The sequence below is a fragment of the Rhipicephalus microplus genome, chromosome 5 (genome assembly GCF_043290135.1).
Source record: "Rhipicephalus microplus isolate Deutch F79 chromosome 5, USDA_Rmic, whole genome shotgun sequence".
Taxonomy (NCBI): Eukaryota; Metazoa; Arthropoda; class Arachnida; order Ixodida; family Ixodidae; genus Rhipicephalus; species Rhipicephalus microplus.
This window is the reverse complement of record NC_134704.1, coordinates 133,337,878-133,351,586: the sequence shown is the minus strand read 5'-3', so window position 1 is coordinate 133,351,586 and position 13,709 is coordinate 133,337,878. Positions and strand designations below refer to the sequence as shown.

Here is a 13,709-nt window from a genome sequence, read left to right as displayed (position 1 = left end):
CAAGATCTTTCAAGTCTATTTTATACTGATGATATTCTTCTATTTGCGGACAGTAAATAGGATATACAGTGGCTGGTAGATACATAAAGAAGGGAAGGCGAGGCTGTAGGACTAAGATTGAGTGCAACAAAATGCGGATTGATGATACACTCAAAGATCAGAAAGACGAGGTGGTGTCGATACAGGGCCACGATATACCGAGGGTAAGAGAGTACAAGTACCTCAGAGCATGCATAAACGAGGGGGATAGGTGTATGGAGGTACAGAAGAAAAAAAAAACGCCAGAAAAGGCAAAAAGGAATGCTTCATTAATGAAGCACAGAATGTTATGACAATAAAATAGTTTCGAAATGCATTGAGGTCTCTGGAAAGGCGTACAAGTTCCGGGGCTCACATTTGTTAACTGAGTGGTGTGCATAAAGTCAGAGACGTAATGAGGAATGATTGTAAATCAAAGGTCTGTGGGACTCCTTGCGTTAAGCGCTCATGGGAAGACGACAACTGAGGCTGTAGAGGGGGATATGAGATGGAAAGGCTACAAGTAAGGGAAGCTAAGAGCATAATGAGGTTTGAAGAGCAGCTGAGGAAAATGAAGGAGAGAGCAAGATCTTCAAATATTCGTATAGGAAGAGCGTGAACACAAGCTGCAGAAAAGGAACTAGGACGCTCACCAGTAAATGTACAGCTGGCAGTGTGGGTGATATGGGAACAAGGGGCATTAGGCGAAAAGTTAGAAAGGTGAAGAGGATTCATTGAATGACAGTGATGGTAGAGAAGCCGCCTCTCAGTAACATCCGAAAGGGCAAAAGCGAAGTAAGAAGGGAGATGTTTTATGACAATATAATGGGAAGCTCTTTACTATTCGAAGCGAGGTTGGGTTGCCCTTGAACATGTAAGTGTAAAGCGAGGTTCAATAAAGAAGAAGCTACGTCCATGCTATGGGCAGCTAAGGAAACAATGGAACATGTTCTGATTTATAGTTGCGGTAACCATTTAGGTATACGTGTGGGTACATGGAAAGCTGAGCACGTCCATGATCGAAGCATGTAAGAGTTGGTTGGAGTATTTGTGGCAGAAACGTCGGGATAAAGAACAGAAATAGCGGGTAAAATGAGGTGAGTCTGCTTGATAAAGTATAGAGACAAACTATGAATTTCTAATTCTTTGTTAAATATTATACATTTTATCAGAGAAGAAAAGGCATTATACCAACATAAAAAGAAAGTATTCTTTTCGGTTTTTTTTTTCTTTCGAGCCTATAGTGGAACACATGTCACCACCTTTTTATTCTTGCTTTCATTTCGTTGGTCAACAGGGCCACATCAACTGTGAAGCCCATGGAACGGCATATGCTCTCCCATAGTAGAGTACCTAGTACTCTAAGTCGTTAATCCTTTTTTTTTTCAAACAAGTAAAAGGTTCTTTCTATTCGTTCATCCATAGCATCTTTCCATCTATTCATCCTGGCATAGCCTTCGCGCTGCGACGTTGTTGCAAGTGCCTCAGTATGTCAATGGCACCGTCCACTGTTTACAAGCATTGAATAGGTCTATGAGTGGTTCCCACTTGCACTGCAGCAAAAATTACGATGGTCGAAACTAAGCAGATGCCTGAACGATGCTTTAGTGTCCATATGCCCCTACGGCATGCCATGTGACGTGCGCCGTGTGGGCGCTCAGGACACGCCACTTTTCGGTTATTCTGGCACTGTTAATTGCCGTAATGCGGATATGTGCACTTGATAAGACGACAAAAGCAGCATATGTTACTTATGAAGGAGAAGACCATGTCAGCGTTTTGTCATCGTAGCCCTTCAAGTAAAACAAACAATGAAAACCCTAGAGGCCAAAATATAAGCTGCCCTTTGACGCTAGCAAGCCATCGTCACTAATACGCTCAACATTGTCACTGGCTGACATGCTTTCCTACGAGCAGCTTTAGTGAAAAACAATTTCGTAAGTACAAAGTCCTGATTCGCAATTTATGTTCGGTTTTTTTTTTATTCTTTATGATTTACGGGCATTATAATGGGCTTCAAGTGAAGGGCAGCGGTGAGTAGGGGCAATTTTTTTTTCACTGCTGTTGCCGTCTCAGTGCCTGTGTCTCGCTATAGAAACGCTCTTTTCTAAGTTAAGCTGTGAATGGCAGGCTCAACGACCTGATCGCCCTCCTCTATGTGATTTGTTGCCCGAATTGCGCATCTGTCCATATTGTACGCTTTCACAAGCGCACATAAATTTGGTTCTATTTATAATAAGAAATCAAAAATCCCGATTTGATTATAAAACATGAGGTAGCCCGTGGAGGGCTAGGCGTTATTTCGTCGGTTGGGGTATTGAAGTGCAACTAAAGATAAGTAAACGTGCGTTTCTGATTTTACGCCAAGTTGGAATGTTGCCACGGCGACACAGAATTGAAGTGCAGACCTCATGATTAGCAGCGTCGGAGCAGCCGCGAGGTAAATAGGGTGTGAGGGCTGCAGGCAATAAATCCAACTGTGTGTGATATCAGCATGCTACAATAAGAATATGATGGCAGTTTGACCCTATTGTTTTTTTATATGCGAAGCATTTCTTAGCAAACTTCGGCGACTTTGCCCTTACTCGTCGGATAAAATCCTGGCAGCGACGGCTGCGTTTCCGATGAAGGCGGAAATGTTCTAGTCCCGTGTGCTCAGATTTGGGTGCACGTTAAAGAACCCCAGTTGGTCGAAATTTCCGGAGTCCTTCACTAGGGCGTCTCTCATAATCATATGGTGTTTTCGGGACGTTAAACCCCACATATCATCACCATGACTTTGCTCTTTTCTATCTATCTATCTATCTATCTATCTATCTATCTATCTATCTATCTATCTATCTATCTATATATCTATCTATCCATCTATATATCTATCTATCTATCTATCTATCTATATATATATATATCTATCTATCTATCTATCCAGCCACCTACGACTTTTAGCCCTTTTAGTCATATAAATAAAAGGATCTGTTCCAAAATGTATATGACATAACATGGCTGTGTGACAAGCTTAAGTAACTAGCCACGACTTGAGAACCATCATACGTATGTCATGAATGTCATAATTTACATTTCGTTGTCTTGCTGCTGCTCTCGTGGTTTCGTTCACATGACACATTGCAAAACGGGTGTGGTATTACAAGACTGCATGGCAAACAATAGTGACAGACCCTAACGTGGAGATCATGACAAGCATGTCATGTAAGTCATGATTTCATGGTGCGCTCATCGTGCGCTCACAGCCGTTTCGCTATTTTCTCATATACCAAATTCAGTGATACGTGATGTTAATGGACCGCGAAGGTAAATGGCAGATCCAAACATTGTAATCGTAACGCGCGTCATGTAAAACATGACTACATGCTACGCTCATAGCATGCTCACTGCCATTTCGCAAGCTTCACGTATATAAACTTTGGAATCACGAGACGTGAACAGACGATGAAACTAAATGACATGTCCAAAGAATAAAAGCATGAGATTCTTCTTAGGTAATACCTGACTCCATGCCACGTTCATAGCGTGGCCGCGACTGGTTCCCTAGCTTCATATATACCAAACTTGGTATTACTTAACGTAGATGGAAGACGAACACTAATGCCAAGCTCAAACGTGATAATTATGTCAACCTTTCTCATTTGTCCTCATATCATCGATTCGCACTGTACCTGGCATCTTCAACATATTCTTTCTCATCTCAATATTATTTTAATTGTTGCAGTTTAGAACCATAATGTGAGTTATTAGCTATATGAGATGCTATAGTGGTGGGCTGTGGCAATTTCGGTCATCAGGTGTGCTTTAACGTGCATGGACACCGAACAGTGCGTGGGCCATTAGCCTTTAGTCTGCATCGCAATGCGGCCGCCACGGACGGGACGAATCCGCGTCTTTCGGGGCAGCCGAACACCGTACCGGCTGCACCACAGCGAAAGGCATTCTTTTACCAGTGAATTTCTTTTTTTCTTTCTTTCTCTCTTTCTTTCCTTCTTTCTTTCTTTTTTTGTTTGTTTGTTTCTTTCTTTTTTATCTTTCTCTCTTCCTTTTTTCTTTCCTTCTTTCTATCTTTACTCTATTTCTCCTTTTTCCTTTATTTCTTCCTTCTTTTCTTTTGTTTTCTTTCTTTTTCTTTCATTCTTTCTTTGCCCAGAACTCGAGTTTGTCAAAAGTTCCATGGAGACGCTCCCTTAAGAGCTTCATGCAGCTCACGTGTAGACCTCTAATAAATTATGTATAAAGGAAAAGCAGCAATAAAATCTCCCGATTCAGAAGATAGGCCATAAACCTCGCACGCTTCATCTTTACGCCAGAAGAACGCATTGGCTGAGAGCTTTTACGTAAACTAAGTTCCAGCACGCGTTGCGTATTGCGACGAGCTCTTGTGACGTAATCATTTCAAAGATTAGTACGACAATCATTTCCCGATAGCGCTCAGAAGCCAGAAAGGCAACTGCGTGGCTATATTAGTGTGAATTAACAATTGTGCATATAACCACGCTCTCCCGGATTTTAACTTGAACAGATACCAAGCAAAGAGTGAAATTTACCGTTTATTTTGCATATTTTAAGGTTCGTGGTCTCTTGCCTCGAAGCGCTTATGCTGTATTCACAAGGCGGACGTGATCCCGTACGAATAAGTCAGATGACATTCGACGCGTTTCAGACCCATTTGCAGCCACTATTCGCACGACAACGGACAATTCTCTCTGGAAATGAGAATGACGGGATTGCTGCCCGAGAATACCCACTTTTATTTGGGCCTCTGTTGTTTCACGAATCGCTCCACGTGGACCGAAGAAAGAACGCGGAAACGGCTGACGTACCGTGACGTAGTACGCAAACAGCGGGCTTGAAATTCGATATGGTCCTTCGTGCGAGTACACCTTTAGCAGTTTTCTCCGAGAAAAGTGAAACTGAACTTTTATCGGTCAGCGCTGATCACGGCAATGTGCATTCCAGTTGCGGCATAGAGAATAACGATGCGAAAACTGGAGCCAGAGGCTATTCAGTGTCACCTCTTTTGACGCACGCATAATCTGTTCTCGAGACGAACTTCGTAATAAGCATCGCATTTCGATTGCCTCACTCTGTCCGCTTCACCGTTTCGTCATTGGTATGGATGACTCATTAACTACTCTAACCTCCACATCCGATCTGGTAACGCTGTCACGTATTTAAAGTGTTTTCCCTTTGTGAAGCTAGGTCCGTGCTTCGTCATCTTGTGAGGAAAGGCATGTAGTCTAAATTCCGCTGTAAATAGCTATGGTGGAGCTTTTCGCAGCGTTGCCTAGCAATCTTGTTTTTAAAGTGTGCCAGCAGTTGTTAAATGGCTTCATCACTGCCAAATATATCCTCTAAACCATTTCAGCAAAAAACTACATTTCATGATATTGATACTTATGTTTGCTATGCGAAAAGAGAAAGATAAATACAGACGAAAGGCGCTGAGGTTAACCAAACATTGGCTCGGTTGGCTAACCTACACTCAGATTGCGTGGAAGGAAAAATAAAAATGAAAGAAAGGATAGAAAATAGTGAAGAATTTTTAGAAAGAGACGGATAGACAGGCAGCTTAAAACTACACAATACGGCTTCGCTTTGTTCGTTCACAAGTAGTCCGGAACTCTGGTAGTCCTCAAGAAGCTAGGAGAACTTTCGTGGCTCGTGGCTTTGCACATACGTGAAGGTGTTTACATGTGAGCACTCAGATAAACAGGCCTAGAAAAGGGAGTGTTTTTTGACAGCGATAAGTGTTCATGTGCTTTGAGTAGTCGATAAATTACAAGCTGAGTAGTCGATATATATAGAAGCTGACTATTAACGTACCGGGTACGCTAAGACCAGGTATATATATATATATATATATATATATATATATATATATATATATATATATATATATTGGTATACAAGATATGGCATAACCAACACGTAGACACGAGTCGTATTTCATCACGTAAAACCAGCAGTGATTGCCCAACTCTTCGCTACTCTTACGTAATGGTCCCGAGTATAAACGGCATGACGTACTACATAAGCCTTGTACAGGTTGCAGAACTGGTGTTGCGTAAGGCTGCTTATTGTTTCGAGGGCCGATATTGCATCAACTGTGTAGGCGTCAAGTTTTGGTTGACGTGTCCGGTAAGTTCATATAACGCACGCAACTACTCAATTTACACAAAGAAGTGCATCGCAGCAAAAGCAAGGACACTCGAACCTTTCCTGAAATTCGGTGCATGGTCAGACAGAACGGCTCGGAGAGTGATGAGAGAGAAAAAAATGCACTTTGTAACCAACGATGTCGAGGCCATAGTGTTGTTTGACGCAAAATGGCAAAACAGAACTGAAAGTCTGAGTTTCTAACTGATGTAGAAGCTCCTGCTACGTCTGGTGTATCAAGACAGTAGGAATTGTAAATAAAAGAAATAACTATTTCAGTGGTGGAAGTCCCAACATTTTTTGAGGCACACGGTATATTTCTGTCACTGTTTATTACTTTTATTTACTTTATTTCCGTGCAAATAATATTCAACTTCTTCTATGACCCAAAGCCAAAGAGAGAGATATTGGTCATTTCAAATAACCAGACTTCTATCATCCAATCATACACCCCGTGCATTGAAAGAAGCTACGAAGGGACTTACATCGTTAGCACATAATATTTTTTATCAAACATTTTTTTTTGTTTTTGACGCATCAACCTTTGCCAAAGAGGCAATTTTAACAGATTCTCTTGTGCTAATAAAGCAGATTTCTGGGTAAGTTGGCATGTATTCATATTATAAATTTTTGTGCAGGCTAAAAGAATTTGTAATATAGATGCTCTCGATACTTTGACAAATGCTGCTATCTATCTATATATATATATATATATATATATATATATATATATGTGTGTGTGTGTGTGTGTGTGTGTATGTGTAATAGAAGAGGACAATACAATAAGCGATTGATTGATATCAGAACATCGTATGCAAGAATGGTTACGTGACACATGCAACACTATATATGTGTAGGTAGTTATGTATGTGTGTGGTACAATAATGCGTTGAGAGGAAAAATATCCGGCACATAATTCTGGTCTAATCTTACAATGCGTTATACAGGGTTACCGTTGGTTGCCCCTTTACGCCAAATTGGCCATTTTCGGAGCTCTTGTTTTAACAAAAAGTTCAGGTTGGCGCCACGGCTATTTTCGGGCCACTTTTAACTTTATGTTTTTGGGTATATTAGGTCACTAATTTTCTTTTTATTTGCCGATAAAAGTCCGATGTGCTTACGCGTCCATCCCCGACGAGCAGGCTGGCGCGCATCTAGTCACTCTAACGCGAGCATGGCGCGCTCGCAAATACAAAGTGCAAAAGTCACTTGTATGTTGGCAATTGTGTAATTTGTACGCTGTGGGCGCAACTCATTATTTATACAGATACCGCGTGCAAGTTTCGGCTTTTGTTGCACAGTGTGTGTTCCTGTATCAACTTAGCAAAAATAAAAACCCGTGACAATTTTAAGCTTGAATGGCATTCACCATAACTACATTTAATTATCTCAAGTGTTAGCACTAATTGTTCTAATTCTGTTTCTGGTTTCAGAAAAACTGCTCAAAAGTTCAATGTTTACACCAATTCTCAGCCTGAAGCTTTCTAAAGCTACTCTAAGCGTGGCAAGAGCTTTTTGTACATAAACTACATGTATTGCATAATGAGCTTTTCGTAATTTATCTTGCTATTTGCAACATATGTGTGGCTTGAATATCAAAGAAGTGGGGAAAATGTGCTTTTTTCCTAATTTTCTTAATTCAATATGGTATTTCTTATAATTGAATTGTAAAAGTTCTACGGATAACATTAATTCCATTCTGTTTGGCTACAAATTTGGCAACAAAGTTAAACGACGTGGCTATACATTTATCGACTTTAGCTTCAATTCTGGCTAGCTACCGGGTACACAAAACGGCAGCCCGACCAGCCTATTACGCCCTGGATACCTCACATCATCTAACGGGTTGATCTGGCACATACGCTGCTTTTGTGTCCAGTGCTTGTAACACAAAAGTATTGCTATAAAGTTGTAGGCAATGGCTTCGGTCTCATTGTTGGGTGAGCAGGCAAAACCAATGCAACATTTTGTGGAAGCATCACGAGCATAGCAGCTAACAGAAATTTGATGTACTCTCATGATAAAGCGTAAAGCACTTTAAACCAGGTCAGCGATCATGTAGCAGAGCACAATCTATCAAATGGTAAATATTTCTTACATTTTACAGCGAATGCTGTTATGAGATTATAAATTGGGTGACGCGTGGCGCCGCGTAGTTGTCTGCCGCCGCCGACGGTGTCCATAACCACTTCGCTCGAATTAAGAAAACAAAACTAGTATTAGGGACACAGTGGGACTCGAACCCGGATCCGCTGCGTGTCAGTTCTGTATTCTACTACGGAGCCACTCCGGTGCTTGGAAGTTGTTCTCAAACTTGCCTAAGGCGGGCTTGACTTCGGGAAATGAATCGCGTTATTTATTATGAGTAATGGAGCATTTTAGAATAGAAAAGAACAACCTGGCGTCCCACAGTGTGAATAGCATAACGAGTGAGTCGTGCAATGCTCCAAACCGTTATAAAATCTTCTTCTCGATCACCTATTGACTGTGGCACATACCCACCACCGGTATAATTCCTCATCGTCGTCAGCCACAGCATGAACAATGGGAACAGACTTTCTTGCAAGTGTTAAGCGGATACCAAACGTCTCAGAAGAATGACGCAGGATAGCATAGCTAATACCGGCCTGCTACCCAAATTACTATTATCAATGCCCTAGCGGATACTCAGCAAGTGTGGTTGCAGCTGTTACCCATTAGCTGTTCAGAAAAAAAAAACACTGAAAGGCCACTCTTCCAGCTTTCGCACTGACTGTGCTGCTCCTTCCGCACAGGCGGGCGTTTTTTTTTTCTTTTTTTTCCTTTGAGAGGGTAATGTGAGGAAAAAAAAAAGCACGGCGACGCATTTGTTTGTCAGATCCAGCAGTTTCCTGTCAGCGTAGAATACAAACGAGCACGTAAACCACGCTAACAGGCTTTTATTCGTTTGATATGATTCGCGGAACAAGACGGTTCTTGCCAACATAACGTACGATCACCACGGAAGCAGCTGTTTCAATTCCTTTACCATTTAGGCGTTTACGAGTGAAACGCACTGGCAAATAATAAGAAAAAACCGGATAATTCTTGAACATGGCTTTGGCTGTTGGCAAGTAATTTCATTTTTAGACCGTAATTGTACAAGCGGGATTATTGCAAGCTGCCCGCGGGACATGAGTAATAACTAAAGATCCGGTAGTGCACTATAAATAATAAAAGTATTCTTTTATTGTATGTGCAGGAGACTTCCTACGCTTGAAGTCTTGTACCTTTCGTGCTCCTTGTTAGACACCTTATGCCTATAAGGAGCAGCCAGCGCCCCATTCGGGCACCAACATCTCCTTACTTGACGTCAATACCAATTATAAAAAAAACTCTCACGGGTGATAAAAGAAAAAAAAACAAATCACCCTTCAAGCATTCCGTGAACACCGTTAACCAACGAAATAGAACGGGTGGCCACGGTATTTATTACTGGATTGATCCTCAAAGTTCATTAAAAAAAATTCCAATTATTCATCGCAAGTACTCAAAAAAACTTCATCGCTGTTTGCCGCTCGTGTGTACCCATTTTAGTTTTAGTAGACCCGAGGTGAGTCGAGGGATCTGTCCAATTCCTGTAGCTCATACGTACGACGAGATCTTGTGCGCACAGGGCGGACGAATTTCGGTTATGCCTAATCATTTACAAGTACGCTGTAAAGAGGAAGAGAGAGAAAAACACCTATCCGTGGCTGAACGATAAGGCATGTATAAACCGTCGACAGCACAATGTGGAATCAGCCTCAACTATAACGTCGTATACTTTGAAATATTGTCGTATGAGGAGACGGGGCTCTCCGTCTAGATGATCGCGGAAGAAAAAATTATGCGGCGAGGCGAAACTTTGCCCTGTTTTTCCATACGCGCTAAAATGCTCACTACCTAAAACTCCAATAGCATACGATCAACAGTCCCACAGCACTTTCGTTTTCCCATATTATGATGAGAAAACTAATGCCTCAGATTTTACACGACAGGTGAAATCACGAGTGAATACAATCAGACAATCGGTTAGCCAACCCCCTCAATAAAAAAATGAAGGATGGACTTATTGAAAATTTAGACGGCAAATTTACGGAGAAATTTGCGCCCTCGCCAAGACCTAGAGCTTCAAGTTACTTTTATGACTGTATATGTGTCGTGCGTTCCAGGCACTAGCTTGCAGCTGTTGAAAAAAAAAAAACGTCATTAGAAGTGAACATTGAACGTTTTATGAAGAGTCAAAGTGCTGTTCGGCATGGTAGCATGTCGGCTAAGATTCGCCGCCAAGCAGGAAGACGCGCGTTCGACTCCCGATCCCAGCAGCAAACCTTATATCGTTGCGAAACCCAAAATAAAAAAATGAGAGCTATCTGCTCAAAGCTCAGAGTCTTTTGCAGATTCCCTTGAGGTCCGAAATAATCTGGATATCGCGGCACGCCTCATGGTTCTATAATTTTCAAACACTAAACCTTACAGATGAGATAAAGGCTGCAATTGACAGCTAACACAATATGACTGATTGAGAGGGGCGAGATGAAGAAAAAAAGAACGTAAAGAGACAAATAGGCACCAGATCTCACCTCAAACACGGACGTGATGCGCAGGGAGTAGAACACTGGAAGGAACAGGCCAGCCACCAGCGGTGTCACCGCTATCGTGGTCAGACCACTCCAGATCAGGTGGAAGCCATACGCGTAAAAGTGTCCCGTGAAACCGACGAGTCCCGTGGACGAGATGAGGCTGGCCACGACCGACGCAGCCAGTGGGAATGAACGGAGGGCCCGGCTGCCCAAAAATACTTCGGTCGTGGTGTCCGCAGACCGGGCCTTACGCCTTAGTGAGAAGTACAGCCCAAGACCAAAATTGAGGGCCATCAGGCCACCGAACACGATGTACTCGGCCGCTGGAGCCATCACCGTTGACTAGTGGGGCCTGTGCCGTTCCGAAAACCTTCGATGGGAACCGTAAGCTAAATGCTAGAGGGCCGAACTGAAGCCACGATAAGAGGGCTTCCGCCGAACCGAACTCACGCAAGACACCCGGGTCACCAAGTGCCTACGCCAAGTCTCGGTAATCCTTTGGATGAGGAAGCATCACCAGAAGAACGGTACAGTCGGCAGCGCTGTCGGCCGATGTTCAAGTGGGCGCTATGTCGTTGTGAGGCGATACGCTTTGCGACGCGAGCTTAGCGGTCACCTCTTCATAAGTGGCCGCTCTGTTCAGCTGGAGTGGCTCCTTGTACGCCACGATCGGTGATACGGAGCTTTACTAGTTTTTCCGATGCTTGCGAAAGGAGATCGGCCAAAAGGTGGCTGCCTGCGGGGGGAAGGGTGCGAAAGCGCGTGCGGAGAGGGAAGATCGGGAAGGGAGCATTACCGGTCACCTGACTGCTGTCATAATCGGCTTAAAGAAGAATCCTCCTCTTTAATTGCGGTCTGGGGCTGTGAGAGGCTTCTTTTACGTGGCTTGTCTCGTTTCTTCCGTACAGTGCCGCACGCCAATTATATATCTGCGTGCGTACGTTCACCGCATGTCTAAACGATGCACGTTTCGTAGGAAGAATGAAAAAAAGAATTATGCGGTGGGTGGCCGATGCCACCGATCCACAGCTGGTTCGAGTAATTGAGAGCGGACTTTTAAAAGGGAGAGGAGGAAACTACAAACAAATATTGAGAACGTAAAACGAAAGGGAAAAGAGAAGTGAAAGTCGCATCTGTTCGAGTATCGCATAGCAGGAAAGCTATGAGCCGACACATTTCTGGGGGAACTCGCGTTCGTTTGCCAAGTTCTGGCGCTGCTCATCGGCTTCGTGTTAGCGGATGCTCGTCTTGTTGATACTCCGTGGTGAGCGTCTGCTAGAAGTGAAGAAAATATAGAAACTATAAATATAATCAATGATAGGCTGTTCCGTTTGATAAATAAATTACTCATAGTATTTAGCAGCATTGTTCTCGGTTGTTTCTATTGTAATACGGATCACAAATAATGTTAATTTTCCACCACATTGGTCTGCTCAACGTTCGTATAAATCCAGTTCTAGCATATAGGTAGCGTGAATTCCAAGGATGCGTTGACAACGAACAACCAACTGCACCAAATGTAGTCACCTTGACAATAAACTAGCAGCGCAGCCAAGGCGCAAGACATCAATGGTGTCTGCGCTTTAGGGCGAATTTTCAGTCTGTCACACACTATTTGAGAATTGCTTCATTACTGATACTTGTATAGGCTGTGAACTTGTGTCGGAAGGCATCAGCTGCGAATCGTATACGTTAAAATAAATGATTCTTGATTAAACGTCCGTTCCCGGTGGCCTCTTCACTTTGCCAAAGCGCTCGATTGGCCATACGTGATGTTCTCTTTGGGACTACCTTCTACGGTACTCGAAATGACGCAAGCCTTGGTGAGCTGGGGAGGTTCCACGTAGCACAGCGTGTTTTGAGAATGGACGGTGCTCCGCGCGGCTCCACACTCTGCCTTCGCGCGGCCTTGTCGTCAGTTGTTCCACAGCCGCTGTAGTTTTTACTTCACCGCCAGTCTACTGTGAAGCACTTTTTAGTGTGCAGGTGTAAGAAAGACTAACTAAATAATGCTGGTACATATACTTGTGTTTGTTGATGAATGTGCGCGGAAGGTCGAAGAATCGGTGGCTGGTGACCCTGAAGATGTAGGTTCGATACCGGTCGAAGCGGTCACATTTCAATGGAGGTTAAAACAGTAGGGGATAGTGAAGAGTGCGAGGTCAGTGTGTCTGAAACCACACCAAGTGGTCGTAATTTTTGGAGTTTTCTCCAGTGGGCTTCCAAATCGCATCTTGCACTCACATGTAAAACCCAAAAGATTATTATTAATAACTCTGGGTCACTAAAAAAATACATCCCATAGAGCACAAAACTGACGTTATTTCTGGTTGTTGTCCTTTCTTCATCGAGTGCTCTGACGAACGAAGTGAACTGACCGGCATATAAGACGTGCGTGATCATGTGTGCTATATGCGCCGATTTGTGCGTACTGCGAGCCAACGCCTTCTAGAACAATGACCTTGTACTTCAATGACCATCGTAATTCAGGGAGTTTAACTTTCTAAGATGACCAAAAAATTATGTGAGATGCTGCAGAGGAGGTCTTCGAAAATTATTACCACCTGGGATGGTTTAACGGGCACCTTACTTAGGCGCAAAAGCCTCAGGTATTTCCATCTTGATCAAAAATATGGCCGCGGCGGTGGTACTTTTTTTACTTTGAGTGATATGTTAGGTAACACCGTGTTAATGCTCGGGACCAATTTCACGGCCATTATTTGGTGTACACAATCTGCTAGAAATTCGTGTGCTCATATTTAAAAGCATATAAATCTCACGTCACCGAATTACCAGGACCTCTGCTACAGCATCTCTCACATTCATGTCGCGTTTTTTGGACGCGAAACACCCGACAAATATCATAGGAAGTACAGCCAAATTCTGTGCATCCAAATAAGGGAAAGTAGTAGGAAAATACTCGAAAAACACAGAGACGTCAAG

At 43.0% G+C, this 13,709-nt stretch overlaps 1 protein-coding gene across 1 annotated transcript in view; it reads right to left on the bottom strand.

The window, feature by feature from the left end:
* The window catches only part of LOC119174223 (sodium-coupled monocarboxylate transporter 2), a 69,817-nt gene extending 58,380 nt beyond the window's left edge, over nucleotides 1-11,437 (bottom strand). The window contains exon 1 of the mRNA XM_037425046.2: nucleotides 10,767-11,437. Within this exon, the coding sequence (XP_037280943.2) occupies nucleotides 10,767-11,099 (333 nt within the window). The 5' untranslated portion in view covers nucleotides 11,100-11,437. The remainder of the gene's footprint in view (nucleotides 1-10,766) is intronic.
* Between the last annotated feature and the right edge of the window lie 2,272 nt (nucleotides 11,438-13,709).